Source organism: Megascapheus bottae, chromosome 28 (genome assembly GCF_031878675.1).
Source record: "Megascapheus bottae isolate mThoBot1 chromosome 28, mThoBot2.hap1, whole genome shotgun sequence".
NCBI lineage: Eukaryota > Metazoa > Chordata > Mammalia > Rodentia > Geomyidae > Megascapheus > Megascapheus bottae.
Window position 1 is genome coordinate 16,882,930 of NC_143536.1, and position 25,497 is coordinate 16,908,426.

General features: G+C 45.4%; 1 protein-coding gene across 1 annotated transcript in view; it reads left to right on the forward strand.

Moving 5' to 3' along the window:
- Positions 1 to 25,497, forward strand: part of Bcr (BCR activator of RhoGEF and GTPase) — a 132,186-nt gene that overhangs the window by 60,399 nt on the left and 46,290 nt on the right. Inside the window, exons 2-5 of the mRNA XM_090320678.1 lie at positions 9,956 to 10,137; positions 15,624 to 15,728; positions 16,694 to 16,879; positions 22,786 to 22,893. Coding sequence (XP_090176804.1) covers positions 9,956 to 10,137; positions 15,624 to 15,728; positions 16,694 to 16,879; positions 22,786 to 22,893 — 581 coding nt within the window. The remainder of the gene's footprint in view (positions 1 to 9,955; positions 10,138 to 15,623; positions 15,729 to 16,693; positions 16,880 to 22,785; positions 22,894 to 25,497) is intronic.

The window sequence follows — 25,497 nt, forward strand, 5'->3', positions numbered from 1 at the left end:
CATTTCCTGATCTCTTTCTTGGCTTTTTAAACATCTGTCCACATCTGTACACCTTATAGCAAAGAATGGAACATCACCCTCTCCCAACACTGTAGTTCATCCCCTGAACCTCCAGGAGGTATCCTTGGCCAGGAGACAAGTCTGCATGGATCCCCACTTTGAGATCTAGCTGTGGAGCCTAAAACATGTTGCTTACACTGTATGTGGACAGCTTGTGGGGAAGGGGGGCTACGTGGCTGGAGTCCTCTTCCCATGAGCAGGTGGGTAATTGGGAAGTAGCTCCCCAGCGCTGCTGTCTGATCTCCACAGTGACTGTGTGGCTGGGTCTGCTAGGGCTATAATAAAGAACCACAGCTGCATAATAGAAGTTTATCTTCTCACAGCTAGAGAGGTAGAAGTCTGAGATGGAGGTACTGGCAGGGTTGGTTCCTCTGAGGGGGGGGGGGTGAGAAAAAAATCTGTTCCTTGGCTTGTAGGTAAATGGCTGTCTTCATAGTTACATGATGTCCCTCATGTCCACTTACCTCCAAACTCCAGTCTCTCTTAAGCCACTTCATACTGGATTAGGGCCTAAGCTAATGACCTCATTCTAAGTTGGGAAAAACCCTATTTTCAACTTGGGAAAAACCCTCTTTTCAAATAAGAACTGCATGAAGGACTACAGAATGTGAATTTGGAGAACAACTGAACCTTGTAACACTGTAGTTCTTTTCTTTTATCTTTCCTGGTCTTTCCTTTCCTCCTTCCCATCTCTCCTCCCTTCCTCCCAGCCTCTCCCCCCCCCCCAACCTTCCTCTCCCCTGGTCCCTCCTCCCCCCTCTTATACAAGGGTTTAAACTCAGGGCATCCAGGTTGCTAGACAGGCATTGTATCCAATGAGACATGCCCTCAGCCCTTTTTGTTTCACTTTTTTTTTTTTTTGCCAGTCCTGGGCTTGAACTCAGGGCCTGAGCATTGTCCTTGGACTTTCTCAAGGCTAGAGCTCTACCACTTGAGCCTCAGCACAACTTCTGGCTTTTTTTTTTTTCTATATATGTGGTACTGAGGAATCGAACCCAGGTCTTTGTGCATGCTAGGCAAGCACTTTAACCACTAGGCCAAACTCCTGGCCCCCTTGTTTCACTTTTTAAGTAGGTCTCATGTTTTGCTTGGGCAAATCTGAAGTGTAATTCTCTTCCTTATGCTTCTTGCATAGCTGAGAATCACAGGCACATGCAACATGCCCAGTTGTTTTCTTTCTTTTCTCTCTTTCCCTCTTTCCTTCTTTCTTTCTTTTTTTTTTTTTGAGGGGGGCGTTGCTCATGGGGTTTGAACTCTAGGCCTGGAGCTGTCCCTGAGCTCTTCAGCTCAAGGCTAGCACTCTACCACTTGAGCCACAGTGCCACCTCCAGCTTTCTGGTGGTTAATTTGAGATAAGAATGTCACAGACTTTAGTATCCCAGGCTGGCTTTGAACCTCAATCCTCAGATCTTAGACTCCTGAGTAACTAGGATTACAGGCATGAGCCACTGGCACCTGAATCCCAGTTATTTCTTATACATGCATGTTAATGTGGAATCTTACAACTTTCGCCCAGGCTAGCCTCTGACTGTGATCTTCCCAATCTTCCTGAGAGCTGGGATTATAGTGACTGTGCTCTACTAAAAATACTGGTTGAATTTCACCTGTATTGAATGTGTACAGACTTAATACTGTATGCGACATTTACATTGCATTTATTCTCAAAAATAATCTAGGAATGACTTCAAGGATACAAAAGGATGTGTTTAAGTTATATACAAATACCATGCCATTTTATTTTAAAAAATGGGCATCCTCAGATTTTTGGTAACTTTAGGATATCCTAGAACAAATCCCTCTCAGACCAAAGGATGGTTCCTATTGTTTGTGACTTGCTTTCTTCATTTAGCATATTGTCTTCAAGGTCTATCCATGTTGTAGTATTTATAAGAATTTCCTGGGACCAGGAGTTTGGCCTAGTGGTAGAGTGCTTGCCTAGCATGCACGAAGACCTGGGTTCAATTCCTCAGTAACACATACATAGAAGAAGCTAGAAATGGTGCTTTGGCTCAAGTGGTAGAGCTGTAGCCTTGAGAAAGCCCAAGAACAGTACTCAGGCCCTGAGCTCAAGCCCAGGACCGGCAAAAAAAACAAAAAACAAAAAAAAAGAAAGAAAAAAGAAAAAATTCTCTCTCTCTTTTTTTTTTTTTTTTTTTTTTTTTTTTTTTTTTTTTTTGCCAGTCCTGGGGCTTGGTTGGTCCTAGGGCTTGGATTCTGGGTCTGGGTCTGGGCACTTGAGCTCTTCAGCTCAAAGCTACCACCCTACCTTGTTGAGCCTCAGCACCACTTCTGGTTTTCTAGTGATTAATTGGAGATAAGACTGTCTTTAGTACCCGGCCTCACTTTGAACCAAAATCCTCAGATCTCAGCCTCCTGAATAGCTAGAATTAGAACCTGAGCCACTGTGTCTGGCTTCCTTTTTGGTTTTTAATGCTACATAATATTCTTTTGCAGTATTCTTCTGTTGATGGGCACTTGAGTTGCTGCTCCTCTTTGCCTTATTGTGAATAGTACTTCTCTGTCCATGGATGGATAGATGGACACTCACATTTTCTTATCCTTTCTGCAAGTGAGCAGTGCCAAGATGGAGATAGGGAAAGAAGATGATTCCTCCTCTTGCCCTCCCAGCCTTGCCTATTAGAATTTGTTTGCCCATGTCTGAGCACTAACCTGGGCTTGATTTGATGATCATCAGACCAGACTACCTCCTTGCCACCTTTTGTACTTTCTCTTTAGAATAGAAATGAGTAGGAAGCCTGGACCTGGAGCTGGGCAGTGAGTGACCAAGTGCTCTTAGGTCCTAGTCAAGCACTGAGAATCTTACCATATTTCCCATAGGTCCCCTATGCCCTCTCTTGTTCTAGACTCTCTGTTCCCCAACAGCTCATAAAACAAGCCCCAATCTTTGCCTTGAAGTTTCTTACTCTAGCATTTCACTGGTTCCCAGCTACTGAGATTCGGATCTTTAATGTGTCCCATATTCTAATAGTGTGACACTATTAGAAGTAAATAGGACCTTTAAGTAGTGGGGCCTATTGGGAGGTTTTAGGTCACTGGAGGCATAACCAAAGGAATTGTGAGACTAGGGTCTCTTTCTACTTGCTGATCACTATAAGGTAGACAGACCTTTTCTACCATGTGATCTTGCCACGATATACTGTATTATCACAGACCCAAAGCAATAGGGCCAAGTAACCGTGGACTAAAACATTCAACACTGTGATCCAAATTAAACCTTTGCTCTTCATAAGCTGGGTATCTCAGGTATTTGTTACAGTAGTGGGAAGCTACCTAAAGAAAAGTATTTATCTTTTGGTCTTAGGGATGACAGTAAACCCCAAAGCTTTATTGACCTATAGCCCCTCTGGTTGAAGGTGTTCTTTTTCCCAAACCTGTGTTCCAGTAGTGCCCTGAGGGATCTCTCCCAGGAACTGGGCCTTTCCATCCTCTATTCCCTGGCACCCGAATCCAGGCCTTGGATTACATGTCCTGTAGTCAGTATAACAAATCACCATAAGCATTGTGACTTCCTAATGGATCTTGTTGACAGAGGAACCAACCCTGTGAATGCAAGGTGGAACATTGAATCCTACCTCTTACCTCCTGCATGAGGAACTGGAGAATAAGTGGCTCTTCAGCTGAGAATTTGGTACATCTTTGAAGAGTGTGGTAACCCACGCTCTATGTATATATCCCCAATATTCCCTTTGTCTGTTCTCAAGTTGTATCCTTTATAATAGTTTGGTAAGTGGAAGGAAAAGACTTTTCTAAGGTCTTTGAGACATTCTACCAAATTACTGAGCCTGAGAACTGGGTAGACGTGATCACACATGCATACATATATATGTGTGAACATAGACACCACACACACACACACACACACACACACACACACACACACACACACACACACAGAGCTTCATACCTATTTAAGTCATTTTACTGAGTCTTTTTACCTATGGAGTGATTTTACTAAGCCTTTTACCTATGGGTCTGACACTACCTCAGGTTGTTAGCCTAAGAATGGAATTAAATTGGATGATACCCAGTTGCTGGTCTCTCACACACTTCTCACATTTGGCATCAGGAGTGGTCTGTGTAAGCACATACGCATGATAGTAGTGGGCTTTCATCTTAAGGCCTTTAAATAGGATATCATTCACAAATTCCAGGTCAGGATGCAGACATAGGTTTTTTTTGTTGTTGTTTATTTTTTAATGGGGATTGAATCCAGGGCTTTAGGTGTATAAGGCAAGCACTACAGCACTGAGATCCCTCCCCAAGGACAACTTTGGGGGGAGGTACTACTGAACTACTACAGTTTGATGCTCACTTTTATATCCTGTTGTCAAGGGGTATTTGTGTTTGTGCTTCCTCGCCTCCTTTAGCTCATGTGGACATTTCTCAGGAAAATGGTCCCTTGATGCTGCTCTTGCTGGCCTTGGCATGGCTATGGCTGCCTTGATGCACATTTCACATTGCTCCTGGGATTTAGGTGAGTCCCAAGGACAAGATACAATTGCACAAGGCCCAGTAGATATTAGATACACTATACATCTTGACTCAACAGTTAGTGCTCAGTACATACATCTGTCTGGGCCTAAATCACTTGGGCTTCAAGAAATCTCCTGAACCGAATTGTCATAAAAATCAGGTAGTGCTAAGGAACAGCAATTAAATTCCTGTGGCAAAATGTTTCTGCCTCTTCCCAGCTGTGGGACTTATTCCTACCCTCTGCCTGCCTGCATCCTCGCACCAGCCATTCCCAGTGTGAGGCCTAGTGCATCAGATCATCTTTGCCTCCTACATGTTTGAGAGCTTGGGCACAGGTAGGCCACTGGAGAGTGAAGAGGTCTTTTAACAACACTCTTGGTACTGATTGGGTAAGAGTAGGTTTCTCTTCTGCCACACTGAGGTTATATACTCAAGTGGTAGAAGATAGCATTTAATGTCATAAAACAGCAAAGCCAGGCGCTGGTGGCTCGTGTCTGTACTCATGTCTGTAATCCTAGCTACTCAGGAAGCTGAGATGTGAGGATCCAAAAAATTCACAAAAGTCCATGAGACTCTTACCTCCAATTGAGCACCAGAAAGTGGCACTGTGGCTCAAGTGGTAGAGTGCTAGCCTTGAGCTGAAGAGCTCAGGGACAATGCCCAGGTCCAGAGTTCAAGCCCCACAACTGGCCAAAAAAACCCAGCAAAGCTGGTGATTGTCAACTATCATCTGAAACCTAGACCTCAAGTAGGGTTGACAGCTGGTTATATGGGTCATCCTACCTCCCTACGTAAGCCTACCACCGCTGGAAATGCCTTTTCTTCCATATTCAGTGTGATGAGGGCTCCCTGGAAAGCTGAGCTACCACACTGGCCCTGAGTGGAGCAGGGTCCTCCTTCCTGATTACTATTTCTCAGCCTGCTGGGTGGTGGGAGTGGGGGGCAGGGGTGGTATTTGGCCAGCCTCAGGGTTTCTGTGTGGCATGACCATGACCTCTCTTTGCCCAGGCACTGGGGCATTCCATTCTCAGGTGCTGGTCTTGTGATGTCGTTGCTGGTATTGCAGCATGGAGCTAAGAAGTCCCAAGATCTTAATGTGCTATGGGTGCTTTACGCACAGGCATTACTCTTTCTCATTTCAAAGGAATTTTGACCCACTTGATATTGATGCAGGAAGAGACAGCTGTAGGCTGGCAGAAAGGAGAAAGTGAAAAACCTACAAAATTCAATGTATACTCAGAAAGTGTAGTGACCACTCACTGCCTGTAGCACTAGACACCACTGATGTCCTTTTGCAGTGGTACCCTAGGCCTTCACAAGAGTTACTTTTTCTCACTATGTTGGCCTGGCTAGACTCAGGTGACCTGATTGTTTTGGCTCCTTGAGCATCTGAGTCAATCAGTGCATGCCACCATGCCCAACTTTAGGGGAAAAAAATTGGGATGCAAATTATATAACATGAAAATACTTTTTTATTTTTGAGACAGAATCCTTGCTGTATAGCCCTGGGTAGAATCAAAAGTCACAATTCAGGGCCTAGAGCGTAGCCTAGTGGTAGAGTACTCTCCTAACATGCACAAAGCCTTGGGTTCAATTCCTTGGTACCACATTCACAGAAAAGGCCAGATGTGGTGCTGTGGCTCAGTCATCAATGTGCTAACCTTGAACAAAATATGTGTAGGACGGGGAGGGAAATGGGGACCAAGACATGAGAAAGGGTATCAATGTACGTGAACTAATGTATCTTCTGTCTGGCAAATATAATGTAACCCTTCTATTAATTACAATAAAAATATATATAAAAAAAGAAAAAAAAAGAAGAAAGACCAACTTGCAAAAAAAAAAATGTGTAGGATTACAGGCATATGCTATCATGCCTGGATCAAAAGATTACAGGCATATGCTACCATACCTTGATCAAAAATGACCATTCTAAAGAGAGTGATGCAGTGACTTTTAATCACAGTTTTAGGCAAGAGCCATCTCAAATTAGTCTCACATTTTCTTCATCACCTCAAAGCAAATCCATATCCATTACTCATTTTCTGTGTTTTTGCATTCACCTGTTCTGGACATTTCATATAAATAGGATTATGTGATATGTGGTTCTTTATGGATTTTCCCACTGAGCTAATTCGTGTCTTCCAAGTTCATCCATGTGTGAATGAATGAACTTCTTCCTTTTTTATGGTTCAGTAATATCCATTGTAGGGATATATTTTTTCTTTTTTTTGCTTTATTTATATATATATATTTTCATATTCATTTGGGCTGTTTCTCCCTTCTGGCCATAAATTGCTTCTCTCTTTCTTCTCTCTCTCTCTCTCTCTTTCTTTCTTTCTTTCTTTCTTTGTTTGTTTCTTTCTTTCTTTGTTTCTTTCTTTCTGACACTGGAGATCTAATACAGGACAAGTGCTATACCACAAGTACTGGACCCTTAGCTATTAAGAATAGTGTTGCTGTGAACAGTCTAGTATGTTTTTGTTTAAACACCTGTTTTCAGTTCTTTTGATTATATATCAAGGAGGGAATTGCTGGGTCATATGATTTGCAGTGGGGATGTTCAGAAATATCTCCTCTTTGAAACATGTTTAGAAAAGAGATTAAGGAAGGATCGCTGGGAGTTGTAATTTTTTCTTTGTATGGTGCCAGGGATCAAACCCAGGGCTCATGCACAGTAGGCAGGCACTCTTATTGCTAAACTCCATATCAGCCCAGAAAGTATAACTTTGTCCATTTATAATGCAAGTTAAACTTTTTAATGCCCGTAATGGGCTCAGTCATCTTTGACAGTTTTCCAGTTCTCTGCAGACTCCTGGTTCTTCAGTGTGTTACATCCAGATGAACTGCCTTTTAGAGCCACTTTCTGGTGATCGAGTACTGCATGGTCACGAGCCTGCTAGTTCGAACCTCACGGACTAACTCTACCTCATTGACTCCTCACTGATCTGCCTCAGTGACCACCTCTCAGTCACAGTGCCACCTCTTAGAACTTGGGTAGGCTTGCCTGAAGCCCACCAATTAAAATGCTCCAGGGGAAATTTGTTGGAATAATTCCATGGACTCATTGGCCCATGGGCCTTGCTTTTTCTCACGTGTACTTTCACGTCTACCTCCCCTCCCACCACTTTTCCACATATATACACTTATTACATCCATGTACTTGGACTCTAGGCAGATTGTGTACCTTAGGACCTGGGAATATTAAAATTTATTTCCATCTGAACTGTAATAGGTATACCAATGCCCACTCTGTTCCTACGGTTTGTACATAATGTCCTGGAAGGAAGTTTCTAGACTATGGGTATGGTCACCTGGCTCTGACCACAGACTCTGTGCCCTTTGCTGAGATGTGGATTTTTCTGTCTACATTTAAACTTTCATGGTACTATACAGGTAGTAGCTGCCTGGCATGTAAACAGGGGCAAGACCACCCTACCAATGATATCTGCACAGTTGGTGGTGGGAGGAACCAGAAGTAGAGGACAGAGAGATAAGAGGGATGGATATGACCAGAGTAGGCTGAGTCACATTCTGCCTTAGTGTGTGTCCTTGCAAGAGGCTCTAGTACCTATAACTAGAATGGGAGTCCTAGTGACTCCTACTTAGCCCCTCAACAATCTAAACAGAGGACATGATCTCCTTGTCCTCCATATCCCCATAGGCAAGTGCAGAGAATTGTTCCTGACAGTAAGATGTGAGCATTTGAGTTCCTCCTTTTTTGTAATAGTCATACTTGGCATGGAACAAATATTTCTGTGACCAAATATGGGGTTCTTGACCCTGAATGAAGCAATTCTCTCGTTTTCTGCAAATTCCAACTAGGTGTCCATCCTACAGTTTTAACTCAATTCTGACATTCCCTACCTAGAGATAACATGAGATTGCATAGGTTAAGATTGGCCTTACTTATATGCCAACCATTAGCCCCAGGTTGTGACATGGTGCTTTTGACTCGCTATGAACTGAGGTCTTCACAAGCTCCCACATCTGCAAGAATAGCTCACAGAACTCAGAACAGTTTACTTACTTATGGCCAGTTTAATGGAAAGGATACCACTCAGGAACAGCCCAATGGAATAGATGGGAAAGAGGTATAGGGAACTTCCATGCCCTCTTGGTTTGAGCCCACCTTGAGCAGAGAGCTGCTGATATTTTGGGGGTCTTTGTGAAGGTTTCATTCCACGGGCATGACTGGTTAAATTATTTGCTGCTGTTGGCACACTCTTTCCTTGGAGGCCAGTGACCTAGCTGAAAGTTCCAGCCCTCTGATCTCATGGTCAGTTCCCCTGGCAACCATCTCAATCCTGAGTTATCCAGGAGCCCCCAGCTCCCCAGTATTCTCATTAGCATTAAAAAAGACACAAACCACTTTGGTGAGTGCAAGGGGCTTTTTGAGCTATGTGCTATTGAAAAATGTGTAGAACTGGGCACCAGTTAGTTGCTCATGCCTGTAATCCCACTTAGGAGACTGAGATCTAAGGATGATGTTTCTCAGCCAGCACAGGCAGGAAAATCTGTGAGACTCTCCACTGAACTCCCCCAAACTCTAGAAGAGATGCTATGGCTCAAGTGGTTGAGCAAAAGAAGTTCAAGGACAACACCCAGGCCCTGAGTTCAAGCTCCAGGACTAGCACAAAAAATAATAATCATGGGTTGGGAGGAAGGGAAAAATTGAGAGAAAGTGAGGGAAAAGGGTGCCATTGCCCAAAAAGAAATTCTTTTTTCAAGTTGTATTTTATTTTAATTTTTTAATTGTTGTAGAGGTGTTGTAGAAGAGTTATACTTACATGTCAGATAAAGAGTGCATTTCTTTTTAGACAGTCACTCCTAATGTAACACTTAAAAAATTTTAAGTAAGTGCTCTGGGTGCTAGTGGCTCACATCTGTTATCCTACCTGTTGAGGAGGCTGAGATCTGAGGATCGAGGTACAAGGCTACTGGTCTAGACAGGAAAGTGTATAAGATTACCTCCAATTAGCCATAAAAAGCTGGAAGTGGAGCTGTGGTTCAAGTGGTTGGTAGAATACTAGTCTTGAGCACACAAAAAAAGATCAGTGACTATGCCCAGGCCCTGAGTTCAAGCCCCAGTACCAGCAAAATAATAATAATATTTGAATGAATATATCTATTTCTTGTTGTGTCACGTGACCCCTCTCATGCCACAGGAAATGCCCAGTTGTCTAGAGAACAAGCAGCAAGCAGCCATTGATCCCTTTTTTTTTATGGTCTCTGATTATTGGGTTGTGAAGGTAATACCAGAGTCCCTGTGAGATGCCTGTTAGGGAACAGAGAGGATGTAGCCTGGTGCTTGCTTGTACAGGTGGCATGTAGGCAATTCTAGGACAACCCTCCTGCCCCTCATTAGCTCCTAACCCATGCCATTTCTTTGTATACACAGATGCCTCATTTGGAACATCTCCTGGGTACAGCTGTGCTGCAGACCGGGCAGAAGAGCAGCGCCGGCATCAGGATGGACTGCCCTACATTGATGACTCACCTTCTTCCTCCCCACACCTAGGCAATAAGGGCAGAGGCAGCCGGGATGCTTTGGCCTCAGGAGTCTTGGACCCCACCAAAGTGGTGAGTTACTCCACAGAGGTATACCAGCCATCTGCCTCTTTGGGCCAGGTGTGAAACAGGAAGGGTGGGGATGAGCTTGGCTTTGGGCCAGCCCTTGTCATTCGACAGGCTTCTTGAAGTGTAGCCACTTGCTAAGGGACATGTATGTAGCCAAGAGATGATGGCTGTGAGGGTTTAGAAGTGTGGGGCAATCACTACAAACATCTTTCTCATCCCAGCATCTGTTAATGGGAGACAGCGTACTAGGCGCATTGTTTAGGGAGATTATGGGGTACTTTATAAGTGGATCCTGTAGAAAGCAGGTAGCATGTGTCAGAGGCAGCCTCCTTAGCTGGACCCAAATGGTGTTCTCAGCATGACCTTGACCTGGGATGCTATCTCAGTTCCACAACTGTGCTCCAGAAAGTATGCATGCTCCCTTTTTAGGTAGAAGTGCTGATGATGGCTTCATCTGTTTGATACAGTGTCTTTCCTGTGAGTTCTCACTTCATCTTCTGGAATAATCCTATAGGACTATCTATACTGTCTTCCCTCCCTTTTAACAATGTGTAACTGAGGTCCAGAAGTGGATTCTCCAAAGACACAGGTCTAGTGAATAGTGAAATAGCCCATAGATGCTCTGCCATGTACTCTTAAGTGGAATTCCTCATAGCTGTCCACTTTACTTGGCAATACTACCCCAAAGTGGTCACAGGCTGGAGAATGCCATTCCTATAGAAGTACTGAGCCTGCTCAGCCTGGCATGCTTTCCTTGTGACCTCAGTAGTGTGACAGCTTGTTCAATGGGCAAAATTGTTTTTTCCAATGGTGTTGTGTTCTACCTTCAAACACACACACACACACACACACACACACACACACACACACACACACAGTCTCTTGAGAAGGATGAATATGCCTTTTCTCATTACAATAAGGAATCTGCTTCCTATTTATGCTTTGTGATTTCTGATTGCAATGTTGTTTGAAATATGGAATGGGAAAGGAAGGCAGTGTCACCTCTCTACAATTTGTTGCACACATGTGCCTCTTAGCTCATGTCTAGTATCACTGTCCTTTATATTAGGAAGCAGATTCAGAGAGAAATACCTTCCTCAGGGCCACACAGCTCTATGCTGAAGCCTCTGCTTCCTTCTAGGTTACTCCTTTCAACTGCCTGGCCTTTCTCTTCCTCATTCCTTCTCTTGCTGCTTGGTGAGCGTGTGGATCCTTGCAGTAAGTTGAGTCCTGGTTTTGGGGGCACTGTCCATTCATCATTCCGGAGAGTTCTTCATCCAGCCAGCCTGAATACATCTTCTGTCCTTGAGAAGAAATGGATCTCTTCTCTCTGCTCAGGCTGTGTCCATTTAAGCCTCTTATCACAATCAGGCTCCTGACATAGATTGTGACCCTTACCTTTTAGCACCTGGTTTAGGGGCTTATCTGTAGAACTCATCCAGATCCTGTCCGCTGTCCCCTCAAGAGTTAATAGACATTACTCATGTTGAACATTTGGCATATAATGCACAACTAGGTTTGGAGTCCCCAAACCTAAACATTCCGCTTGGCCCAGAACGGACAGCAGGACGTGTAAGTGTGAGGAGATAAGTTGATTGGAGAAATGTTACCCAGTTTCCTTCTAGTAGTCCTCTGGTTAGATACTCTTCCCAATGTTTAAGCTCCAGAGGGTAGGTGCTCCTTACAGTCCCAGAGGCAGGGGAAGCCTTGGCTTTCTGGTTTCTCTAACAGCTGTGCAGACTTTCATTTTCAGTCTTGGTTTGAAGAAGATGTGGCTGGCCCTCCCTAGGGTCTCCAGGAAGAATAAAGGGTTCTGAAACACCCTGACCACACCCAGCATGAGTTGGGGACCTCATCCCTACCTTTACCTATTTCATTGGCTAGAGCTCTTTCCTCTAGCTCGTGCTGTCAAGCTTTCAGATAATTGGGTTGGGGGCATTGAGAGAATCTTCCTGGAAACTCTATGACAATACAGGGATCAGAGGTCTTCTGAGCACTAAGTCTTCTTTACAAGCACCCCACCCTCAGGATAGGTCAGAATTGAAGCAGAAGCCAGGTACTCTCTTGCCCAGGAAGCAGCAAAGGCTTCGGATAAATAGAATATTTGAGAAAAATATATGCTTAATGGAGACTGCTCAGCCTGCAAGAGATCGTCTCCCCATTCAGAGGACTTATCCAACCAGTGCCCTGTAGTAGCAGGGCACCCCAGAACATCACCCTGCTCAGAGCCCAGTCCCTCAAGCTTTGTCTAGATAGTGTCACAGCACTGCTGACAGTAGAAGGTAACCCTTTTCCCAGCAGCTGGACTTGTTAGACATAGCTTCTGTCTTGAAGCTAGGCTTTTGCACCTTAATTATTAATGCTATCTCCTAGACCTGGGAGAGGGGAGCCCAGAGGCGCTCACTCTCCAGCCCTCAGCTCACCTGTGAGCCAGGCAACCAGCTGGCTGACAGGTGGTGGTTTTATCCGCTTCATGCCCATCAGCTTTCCTACCTTGTCATAAATCCAGATGGTTTTCTCTCAGGTCTCTGTTGGATTTTTTTTCTGGCCTTAGTTAAGCAGTGGGCTTTTCTCCACCATGCCTCCTCCTCCTTCCAGTTTCCTCTTTGCCTCTGGCTTACTCCCCAGCATGGCTTCCCTGCCTGCCTAGCTCTGAGTGCATTCACTTTCCCTTTCTTAGACTGGCATGTGCTGCCCAGTCCAGGTTATAAATAGCCTTAGTGCCAACCCTGCCCTTTGCTCTCCTTTCTCTGTTCTTTTACTTCCCACCCTCTTCTATGAGAAGGAGCTGGCTGGTTACTGAGCCATTTCTGCCATTCAGTCTAAGAAGTGGCCTTTTACTGTGTCTTCTCTCTACCCCAGCACCTTCCCTGGGCCAGATGGCCTCTCCAGCTCCCTTGCCCTTCAGAACAGGGAGAACTGGACTTGGCTCCGCCCCGCCTATGCTGTTTTTCCTCTTGGCTTTCCAAATTGTGTGGGCAGAATGAGGCATGAAGCTCCCACCCCAGCACTCCCACCCGCACAGGCGCAGGCATCTTATGCTAGGCAGGGCCTATGGAATCCCTCCCTGAGCCCTGCTGTCCCCCTGGAGCTCATAGTAGCAAGATTGTTCCCAGATCAGGAAGAGTGGATGAGTGGGAGGCTGCCACTACCAGAGGGGACAGCCATTCCCTTGCCTCTTCCCTTGTGTGGGAAGGGTGCAGCATCCAGACACAGTGGGAGGCACATGAAGATGGAGCTGAAGACTGCTTCTCCAGTCCCTACCATTTGTGCCATACTGAGGGGCGGGGGGGGGGGTCACACCCCTGCCCAGTATCTATGTTCTGCAAGTAGCAGACTTGGTTCTCATCCCCTTTCCTCAGCCGAGAGTCGTATTTGTGGACTCACTTGATTCTAGAGACTCGAGGGCTCCCTAAGGGCTTCCTGAGATGCAGTGAGAATTAGCACCTGGCTAGATCTTCTCAAAGTCACTTACTGATTTAATTATGAAATGAGTTTTAATTGAGCACTCTGTGTTCCAGGGACTGTGCTAGTTGTGGGAAGTTTTAAGTTTAGGTACATTTGTGCCCTAGAGCTTCCTACAAGGGAGCCACTCCCCAGTAGTCTCTGGGGATGCTGTGTGGATAGAGCTAGGATATCATTTCCTTGGAGCAGTTGATACCTTCTATACACTTGCATGTGCCAAACACACTAATGTATATATACACATTCACACATGATATGCACAGAAGATTCCCAGGGCTACACAGTGGCCCAAGAAGACTTTTGGGATAATCCCGGTGGGCAGCAAGGATGTGATACAATCCATCGATACCCAGATGGGGCACAAGATTGAACTTTCCTCCCCCAGTTTTCTCTCACATGGCAGAGGCTCAGCGCCTGGAGGCAAGGAACATTTGTCTGACTGTATGAGCTCTTCCTGCTGGACAACCACCTGTAGCATGAAGTCCCTCTTTGAGGGCCAGGGAGGTGGAAGAGACGGCAGTATTGGACATTCAGAGTAGCCACATTGGTGTTCTAACTCCAGATTTAGTAGAGAAACCATGAGACTTGAGCTGACCTTTGGGACTTCCCCCAAGTTTGAGGAAGATTTGGGGAGAGTTGGCCCCCAATGCATATATAGCAACTTCTGGAAACATTTATGGCTGTACTATTTGTGAGGAAGTAGTGTACAGGGATGCTGCATATTACCCTACAGAACACAGGACCGTCCACCAGCCCTAGACTTCAGCAGTGCTGAGGGTAAGGATCCTGCTCCAAATCTATGGTTGTTGTCACCAAGTGGTTTAGGAAAGTAAGTGATGGGAGAGGTCATTGCTCTAGCTCCATGCTCAGGGGCTAGCTTGGTAGGGGTTGGCTCAGACTTGCCCTTAGGCTCTGTAGGAGGAGGAACAGAGCAGTGGCAGGGTCGTGTCTTCACTTTCCTTGGACACAGGACCCCTCCTCACACTGGCATCTTTTTCTGATTGAAGGTGGAACCAGTTGGCTCCGGCCCTGGCAGAGTTCAACCTTGGCCTGATGTTGCAGGGTGGTGCTGTGGGCACAGCTAACCTCTGTCTAGGGCCAGCAAGCCAAGTAGGGAGTAACCAGGAAGTTTATTGGCAGTTATTGCCTTTGGCATCACCATCTCTACTGGTTTGCTAGGGCTGCTGAATGAAAGCACAAGTTGCACTGCTTAAATAGTAGAAATCCTCTTTCTCACAAAACGAGAGGCTGAAAGGCTGAGATCACAATGTCAGCAGAGGTGGTTTTTGCAAGCCTTTCTACTGGACCTCTTGGTGACTTGATAAAGTTTCTCCTTGGGTCCTCACGTCGTCTCTTCGTACATATCTGTGTGCTAAGCTCCAAATCTTAGGGAAATACCAATTATACCAGCTTAGGGACGTCATCTTAGCTTCCTTTTTATATATTTAATCATTTCAACATAAGAATGTAAATGAGACATTACCTGAGAGGGTCTGTGCTGGCAAAGTCAGAATCTAAAAAGTAGAGTCAGGGATGCAGGCCCTAATCCTGGAGAATGAGACTCTCCTTGAACAGATGACAGCAGTTCCCAGCAGCCTAAGAGAAGGAGCAGAAGACTAGTGCACAGCAGCTGTTAGGTTGCCAGGCAATGGGTTCTGACACCCCTCCTCCTCAGCTCAGTCTTCATAGCCTCCTCTCTATTTTCCTGTGTGGTTGGCCAATCCTGGGTCCGAGTTTCTTTTTCCTTCTTTAACTGAATGGCATTGACATTTTCTCTCTTGGTTTCTAATGAAAGGTAAAGCTAGAAGGAAACCTAACAGCTCAGCACCAAACTTCATTTTTCCCAGTGTGTTGAGACCCAGGGTGGCCTTTGGTGACTTTGCTGGATGGTCTTCTAAATTTCAGAGTGACCATGAGCAGGTGTTTGAGTATGTACTAGAGTTCACATACCTCCATTTTTACTTCCTCGTGGATCTTCTTGGCATTATTTGCCCAGAGCTAACTTGTGTGCTTCTCTTCTGCAGAGTGAATTGGACTTGGAAAAGGGCCTGGAGATGAGAAAATGGGTCCTATCTGGAATCCTGGCCAGTGAGGAGACTTACCTGAGTCACCTGGAGGCACTACTGCTGGTGAGGAAAGGGCAACATAGTCCTCAGGTCAGCTGTGGGAACCTAGGGGCAGCCTATCCTCCGGGAGTCAAGTCATGTACACCATGGGGAGGTCAGAACAACTCTTGTTTTTTTCCTGGGATTTAAAATAAAAGCAAGACAGCACTTAACTTTTCTCAAGCCTATAATTCTGGCTACTGTGGAGGCTAAGATTTCAGTATCTCAGTTTGTGAAAACAGCTTGGGCAGAGAAATCTGAGAGACTCTTATCTCCAAATTTTGTCTCCAACAATAAAACTGGAGCTGAGCCAGCTTGGTGGCTCACGCCTATAATCCTAGCTACTCAGGAGGCTGAGATCTGAGGATCAAGGTTCAAAGCCAGCCTGGGCACAAAAGGACCTGAGACTCTTTATCTCTAGTTAACCTGTAAAAAATGGGAAATGGGCTTGGCTCAAGGATGGGATAGTAGCCTTGAGCTAAAGAGCTCAGGGACAACAACCAGGCCCAGGGGTTGGATGGTAGCCTTGAGCTGAAGAGCTCAGAGTCAGCGCCCAGTTCAAGCCCCATGATCCCCCCCCCAAAAAAAAAGCTGGAGCTGAAGGTATGGCTCGAGTAGTAGAGTATAAGCCAGAGTGAAAATGCCAAGCAAGAGTTTAGGGGTCTGAGTTCAAGCCATATATTGGTACATGTCTCTCTCTCTCTCTCTCTCTCTCTCTCTCTCTCTCTCTCTCTCTCTCTCTCTCTCTCTCTCTCTCTCTCTCTCTCTCCCTCCCTCTCCCTCCCCCTCCCCTCCCCTCCCCTCCCCCTCCCCCTCTCCCTCTCTCCCTCTCCCTTCCCTCCCTATCTCTCTCCCCCTCTTTTCCCTCTCTTTTTCTCTTTTTCTCTAAGTTAGGGTCATAAGTTCAGTTTCTGGCATCAAATAGGATACAAAGAAAAGGACACATGTATCTGATAAATGACAAGTCTTCTCACCTATGTTCTTTTCAGCCCATGAAGCCTCTGAAAGCTGCTGCCACCACCTCCCAGCCTGTGCTGACCAGCCAGCAGATTGAGACCATCTTCTTCAAAGTGCCTGAGCTCTATGAGATCCACAAGGAGTTCTATGATGGCCTCTTCCCTCGTGTGCAGCAGTGGAGCCACCAACAGCGAGTGGGCGACCTCTTCCAGAAACTGGTGAGAACTGGTAGTACCACGGACACTCATAGTTTTTAGGTGTGGCTGGCCCAAAACTAGGCCTGTGAGCCACAAGAAGGCAGGATTAGTGAGGCTTGGATTGTATCTGAGGGCCTGAGTTGCCAAAGCATAACTTACCAGGAAGGAGAAGATAAGGAGTATGTTTCTACCCATCCCAGCTGAGTTCAAGCGGGTCCAGTAAGCAAGATGTCCTTCTGTCTTTATATGGCTCCATTCAGCTTTTTCAGGATTTCCCCCCAGTCCTGGGGCTTGACCTCAGGATCTGGGCACTGTCCCTGAACTTTTGTGCTTAAGGCTATTGCACTATTGAGCCACAGTGCCACTTCCAGATTTTTCTGTTTATGTGGTACTGAGAAATTGAACCCAGGGCTTCATGCATGTTAGCCAAGCACTGTACCACTTAGCTACATTCCCAGCCCATTTTTCAAGGTTTTTTTGGTCTCAACATGGATCCAGCTACCTATTTGGTTACCCTTGCAAACGCAACGGTTTTGTCATATAGGCTGGCAGGACTTGGGTAGACCTGGACAGAAGAGAATGGCCAGGGGAGTCAAGTCTAGAGGAAGCTGAGCAGAGCTCCATTATACAGTCAGCCTTTTTTTTATCTGCAGGTCCAGCATCTGCAGAGTCATCCAACCAAAAACTGAAACTATGTAGAGATTTTCTCCCTGTGTCATTTTCCCTTAACTACAGTGTAACAGTACTTACATAGTGTTTAAATTGTGTCAGGTATATAAGTAACTTAGAGATGAATTAAATTGGGAATAATGGTGCTACTTGTGTTCCAGCTTCTTAAAACACTGAGCAGGAGGAGTGCTTGAGCTCCCAGACTTCCAGAATCATCCTGAATAGCATAGTAGAATCCACCTCTCAAAAAAAGGGGGAGAGGTAGGAGTGGGGGGGGGTCCATGACTCACATCTGTAATCCTACTAAGAAGGCTAAGACATGAAGACTAAGACCTGGCGCTATAAGCCCCAATACCAGAAAAGAAAGAAAAAAGGCACTTGATACATATCTCAGGTAATATGTATGTTTAGCATGAGTGAGGCTCTAGGTTCAATCCCTAGCCCTCCAAATAAAGTATAGAAGGGAGCTTTCCTTATATTCTATGCAAATGCTATATACTATTTCACCAGTGTCTCATGCCCATAATCCTAGCTACTCAAGAGGCTGAGATCTGATTATCGCTGTTCAAAGCCAGTCCATGCAGGAAACTCCACGAGACTCTTATCTCTGATAAACTACTCAAAAGATCCAGAAGTGGCACTGTGGCTCAAGTGGTAGAGCACTAGCCTTGAGTGAAAGAAGTTCAGGGACAGTATCCAGGCCTAGAGATCAAGCCCCAGGACTGGTTTTAAAAAAAAAAGTGAGGCTGGGAGTAAGCCTCATGGTAGAGTGTTCATCCAGCATGCATGAAACCCTGGGTTTGATTCCTCAGTACCACATACACAGAAAAGGCCAGAAGTGGCACTGTGGCTCAAGTGGCAGAGCGCTAACTGTAAGCTAACCTTAAACTTAAATAAATAAATAAATAAATAAAGTGCCCAGGCCCTGAGATCAAGCCCCAAGCTGCCCGCCTCCCCCCACCCCCACCCCCAAAAAAGGGGAGACCAGAGCTGGGTATGGTGGTGCATCCATGCAATCTCAATCCTGGAGAGGCTGAGGAGGAAGATTGAGAGTTAAGTGGTCACCCTGAGCTACAAAGTGGGACCTTGTCTCAAAAAAGGGAAAAAGGATTTAAGTACACATCTGATTAGGATAGAGATAGAGTACAATTTGTCCAAAGGGAAGAAATTGTGAAAGAGTCCAGGGATAGAGGAGCAATTCTCTAGCAGAGGCTGTAGAATCCTTGTTTATCTTCTAGCAAGTAAGGTCCTCCTCCTCCTCCTCCTCCTCCTCCTCCTCCTCCTCCTCCTCCTCCTCCACAACCTCCTCCTCCTCTTCCTCTTTTTTTCTCCTCCCTCTCCTCCTCCTCCTCCTCCTGCTTCCTTCTTTCTTTCTTCTTTTTTCTTCCCTTTCTTCTTCTTGCCAGTCCTGGGCTTGAGTTTGGGTCCTGAGCACTGTCCTTGGGCTTTCTCAAAACTAGAGCTCTACCACTTGAACCCCAACACCACTTCCAGCTTTTTCTATGCATGTGGTACAGAGAAATCAAACCAGGGTCTTCCTGCATGCAAGGCAAGCACACTACCACTAGGCCAAACTCCCAGACCATTTTTTTCTTTTTTTCTTTTTGGTTGGTTGTGGGGCTTGAACTCAGAGCCTGGGCTGTGTCCTTGAGCTCTTTTGCTCAGGCCAGCACTCTACTGCTTTTAGCCGCAATACCACTTCCAATTTTTGAGTGGGTTAATTGGGAATAGTAGTCTCATAGAGACTTTTGTGCCTAGGCTAGCTTCAAACCACGATCCTCCGATCTCAGCCCCTGAGTAGCTAGGATTATACGCATGAGCCACTGGTTCTCGACCCAGCATCTAAGATTCTGTGATGTGTGAAAAGACCCATGACCAGATCAAAAGTAGAGAGCCAGGAGATTGTGAATAAGGGTCTCAATGTCAGCTACCCACTGCAGGGGTTACCCTTCTGTCCTCGAGGAGCCACTAGAAAGCACTGGCCCTGAACTGTTTCTGAAGATGGCTTAATTATGACTTCAGGCTTGCCTAGGCCTTCTGCACGCATGCTCTTTTCTCCAGAACATTGTCTCTTTCACAGGACTCGGGACTTTCAGGGGCAAGGATGGCCCTTCCACATGAATGGAACATAGGGTTCCCTCATGCCTCCTGGGCTGTCCATACTCTGACTCTGGCTTCTCCCTGGCTTATGTCTGGTTTAAAGAGGCCAGAGTGATCTACTCTGGGGTGTGGCTTTCCTGTTGGCCTGGACAGCAGACACACACTGGACTCCAGTTTGGCTCTGAGGCCTGATAAGTGAACATGGTACTAGTTTGTTCAAATTCTCTCCTCGGTCTTCTTTCCTCATGACCAACGTGTAGGAGTGCATACGTAACAGGTGCCTCCATCTTTGGGCTACCCCTATCATTTCTCTGTGCACTTTGTCAATAGTTGTAAAACTTTGGGATTAAACTCAACCAACAGCTCTCCGAAGAAACAGAATAGTGTTATTGGAAAAAAACCTACAACTAGCGCTCTCCCCAGAATAACATTCCAAAATCACTTGGAAACTTCATTTAATAGTCAGTGAACACTGGGATGTAAGTTGGAAAGTTTCTCTGTTTTTTCCTAGTGTCCTTGAGCTACCTTTATGCCTTAGATGCTGTAGCAGATAGACTGGGGGGGGGGGGGACTGGGTGTCTTGGGAAGTTGGTCCCCAATCCATATGTGCTGAGAATTATTGTCTTCATCCTTGGCTGAGTGCTGGGGTCCCCACAAGGACAGACTCAACCCTTAGCAGGTTTGGGCAGTGCTCTAAGATGTGCCCCAGCTAGGAGAGCCCTACGAGCCAAGGAGCATGCTGTGTCCCGCTTCTGCTTTGATACTTCATCACAAGCTCTTGGTGGTAACATAAATGCTTACACACCCCCTCTTTACTGTCCTTCCTCTGGGGCTATACTGGCTCTCTTCTATTGCATGGGATTTTGTTTCTGGATGAAAATTTACTTAACTTTGTTTTTAGAGTGTTTTGTTTTGTTTTTCTTGTACATGTAGCTTTCTGAGGATTTCAGACTTACAAAAGAGTTGTGATACCACAAAGACCTTTTGTTTATTCTTCACCCACATACATGGATTGTAAATTTTGTCTTTTATACATGCCTTTACACACAGACACACACACACACACACACACACTTTTTTCTTTATAGTTTGAGAATAAGTTACAGACATCTGCCCTTTTACCCCTAAATACTTCATTGTGTTTTTGCTAAGAACAAGGATATTCTCTGCCATAATCTACAATATAGTTTGTCATATTCGGGAGATTTCACATTTGATGAATATGCTGTTCTTATGCAAATTTCTCCCAAGTTGGTGATCATGTTCTTTATAGCTATCTTTAGTCTGTGACTCAGGAGCCTTATCCAAGGTTTCATGATGTACTTAGTTGTCATGTCTTGGGGCTCTCTTGATCTGTACTACTTCCTTGGACTTGAATTGCCTTCCATGACTGATAGTTTTGAAGGGTACAAAGCTGGTTTGAGTCTGTCAGATATGTTTTCAGGAACCAGTTCTGGTTGTATATTTGCATGTCTCCCCCCACCCTGTCTCGCTCGCTCGCTAGTGTTGGGCTTGAATTCAGGGTCTGAGCTCTGTTTCTGAGCTTTATTGCTCAAGGCTAGTGCTTTACCACTTGAACTATGGCTCTATTTATACCATTTTTTTTTTTTGGTGGTTAATTGAAGTTGAGAGTCTGTAAGACTTTCCTGCAGGCTTCTAATGACAATCCTCAGGTCTCAATTTTCTAAGTAGCTAGGATTTGCAAGCATGAGCCCCAGGCACTAGGTAGGTTCTGTGTTACTGGTGCAGAGCAATACCATGGCGGCAGGCTGTGTCCTTGGTGCATTGTATCTAGTATCTAGAGGCATTGGGTCTCCATTTGTGCCAGGCTCTTTTTTCTTTTCTTTTTTTTTTTTTTTAAGTGAGAACTTAGTGCTTAGCACTAGGAGGAGATGACCTGTTTGAACAGGAGGGGAGAAAAGTCACAAAAGGTCTTATCAGATCTCTTAGCTCTTCTTTTGAGAGGACATCCCAATCCTCAAGCTAGGTCTTAGTCTGGTGAAAGTCGCTCTCTTGGTAGCTAGGAAAAGAGGGAGGAGGAAAAGAAGAAAATATTTTGGGTCTCATTATAATGGTGAGGAAAACGTGGAATGCAAAGATGTACAGCTTCTTTGGGTTTGTCAGCATGGCAGGTTCAACCAGAGCATCTTTTGGCTACCGCTGTTACCCAGGCACTGATGGCTCTCTGTACAGTCTCTACTGGGAACACAGCCAAAGGATCTGGTTTACACAGCATCTGGGATTGTCATCCGCAGAAACACAAAATTCAATATAAATGCAAATATGTGTGAAATGAAGTTTAGGTTGGACACAGTACAAACTCCAGGATCAGCAAATGCCTTCAGCTTCTAGCTCTCAGTCAGCTGCTATGGGTGTCTCTGATCTGGGCACCAGGTTAACTCCTACCTGGGTCCTAAAGTTGATAGAAGATTCCAAAAGCAACCATGGTGATTGTACACACCCACCTATTTCCCCATGGAAGTCATGGCACAGTTGAATTCGTGTTTAAGTAGGAGGCTTAGTGAGGGGATGCTGTGTGAATATCTTTGGTGTAATAATTGACAAGCAAAATGCCTCTCACCTTAGAGTTGGCAGGTCTCACATCTGCCAGGTATGCAGCATGATACCTGGACGCCCCTGCCAGATCTGGGATGAGCTTGAGTCTGAGAAGCTGGAGCTCTTGTTTTCCACAGATAATCAGACTATGTGCTCTGAGGTCAGAGTAGAATGCAGTAGGCCTCAGAGTCCACTGACCTCCATGTCCAGGAAAACCTCCTGCAGTCAGAATGAGAAGGTACTAATCAAACTTACCTGCACAGTGATGCTTACTTTTTTCCTCACTATCTCAAACTTCAGCTGCTGCTCATAGCACCCCTTCAGTGAAATGAAGTAGGAGGAATAAGCAGCTCTGGAAGGGCGCCATTACCTGCTCCGGGCTCTGAGTCACTTCTCAACATGTCATTGTAGGAGTAGGAAGCGTGTTTAACGTGTGGGGAGGGGAAGTGGGTAGGAGGGATTGGCATGGAAAGGCTGAGGTCTCTGCAGCTCTGTATGTCTGTTGTACCTAGGTTTCTCTAGAGCTGTACACAGGAACTCAATCCTCAAAAGGATGGAGAGCAACAGCATCTGTCCCACACTTTCTTCCTTTCTCCCTGCAGGCCAGCCAACTGGGTGTGTACCGAGCCTTTGTGGACAACTATGGGGTTGCCATGGAAACAGCTGAGAAGTGTTGCCAGGCCAATGCTCAGTTTGCAGAAATCTCTGAGGTAACAGACACATTGTGCAGACCAGTCAGCACCACTAACTTTACCTGTGTTCTGAACCACTTCTCACAGTGGATTATGGGATGGTTGTTGGTAGAACTTGACATGAAAGAACAAAGTATACCAAACTAAAGTCTAGTTATAAACCCTAGACTTGATTCAGACCCATTCCTATTGTCTTCAACTCTATGTCTGGGACCCTGTTGTGATTAGGCAGGAGTCGCCCTCAGAATGCTCTACCTCCCCAGATGCTAAGGGTGGACTCTTAGTCTACTTTATGTTGTTATAGCAGAATACCAAAGACAAAGTAATTTATAAATAGTTGGGAAGTTCAAAAGTATTAGACTGTGTATGATGAGATTTTGTTGCTTTATAACATGACAGAGAATATCCTATGCTAGGCTGGGCGCAATGCCTCACGCCTGTAATCCTAGCTACTCAGGAGGCTGAGATCCGAGGATCAAAGTTCAAAGCCAGCCCAGCGCAAAAGGACCTGAGACTCTTATCTCCAATTAAGCTCCCAAAAAATGGGAAAGTGAGGCTTGGTTCCAGGGGTAGGGCAGTAGCCTTGAGCTGAAGAGCTCAGGGACAGCTCCCAGGCAGGCTGAGTTCAAGCCCCATGACCCACAAAAAAAAAAAAAGGAAAGAAAAGACTATCCTGTGCTAGGACATAGCAAGCTAGCTCTCTCGGGTCTTTGTTGTTTAAAGGCACTAATGCCATCATGGAGGCTCCATTTTCATGACCTCATCTAAGCTTAATCTCTTCCCAAATATCCATCTTAGATACCATTATCATGGGAGTTAGGGGATTAAGTTTCTGACATATGAATTTTCAGAGCCCAGAAACCATGTTTCCTGAACACTCTTTTGCGGTATCTGTAGTCAGTGGGTCTCTTGAACATCCAGGGACTGGCTCTGTACCTCATTGCTGGAGACTAGATAGGAACTGTCCTGTTCTGTTCTTTTTCTAATCTATCAGTGAAATTGAAAGCACAAGGAAGGGAGAGCTTACATTGTTGCCTCTGTAGACCCATGCTGGAGGAAAACTCCAGGTCTGGGGGTTGGGGGGTTTGATTGTCTCCTTATTTGCATTTAGCCCCAGGAGGACTGAAACTTCAACTCACAGATTATTGTTAGCAGCTGGAGCCTTGAAAGAGCTTCTCAGATACAGAGAAAATGAATATGCCATCCAGGACTGAGAGCCAAGCCAGGACCAGAGTTCAGCAAGACTCCTGGGTCTCTGTTTCTCCAAATGGGTTCTTCCTGTTGTTCTGTATCCTGTCTGTGGTGTTGATGGGAACCATGTGACATTTCCTTCTGTGTGTGGGGTGGGGGGAGGGTTAGGGGTGGGAAGTCTGTTGTGACTCTTGCCTTTAGATGTCCCATTCCCTGGAGCTGTGACTTCTGATTTGCCTTTCTCTCCCCTAACAAGGGTTCTTGATGGAAAGACCTTTGTTTGAGAAAAGAAGCATTAGAAAGAGAAACAAACTAGAAAAGCATAGTGGAGCCAGTTTCTTCTACTGAGAAACAACTTTGACTGTGACTAGCACACCTGGGCTTTGTTCCAGAGACATGGTGCTATTTTATTAATGATTTGTCATAAGGCTTAGCATTGGGGACTTGATTCTGATTGCCTCCCATGGTGATACGCTGCTCTTCCTGAGCCTATAGGGTACCCCACTCCCCACCAGCTATATTTGCCTCCTGGAAATTCTTTGTTCTCTTTTTTTCATTGAATTAGTAAACCCTACACCTGTATCAGCTGAATTCCAACTGACTTCTGATGATCTCTCCCCCCCCCTTTTTTTTTTTTGCACAGATACTGGGATTGAACTCTAGACCTCACATGCTTGCTTGGCTTTTTCTACCTAAGGCTGGCTGCACTCTGCCACTTGAACTGTCCCTTAAGTTCTGACTTTTTGCCAGTTAGAGATAAAGTCTCATAGGCTTGCCTGGGCTGGCTTTGAAACCAGTATTCTCAGATTGCAGCCTCCTGAGTAGCTAGGATGGCAGGCATGAGCCACTAACACCTAACTGACCTGATCCTTTTGAAGAACATTTTACAGTTAAGTGGCAAGGCTTAAGTTGACTTGGACACGTTTCTCCCGACAAAGGAGGAAATTGTAATGGGGAAGATACCACTGAAGATTGCTGCTGGTTCCTTGGTTGGAAATTTAAGCCAAGACTAGGATACAGAGATGGGCCAGCAGCTCAGAACAAGTCAGAAGCAGGCCTTCTGTGGAGCTTTGTCGTTCTTGTACCATCAGAACTACTTCAGCAGAGTTGCTAAAGCAGTAGAACAACTACTTAGTAAACTCGGAGTTTAAACCCCAGTACCAACACACGCACACACATACTCACACATAGCACCCAGCGCACATAAAGAATACCTGTGTTGGTTCCCTATCCATATTTTTTTAAAAAAAGACCCAGAGTAAGTGTAGGTGCCAAAAGAACAAAATCAAGCTTGATCAAGGACAAGGAAGCAGGCGGCTATGTGGTGGTGGTGGTGGTAGAGACCGGGTCATGAGTTCCAGAGAGTCAGTACAGGAGTCAGTACTCTGGCATGGCATTCATAAATCGCCTCAAGTACCAGGGAGGAAGTAG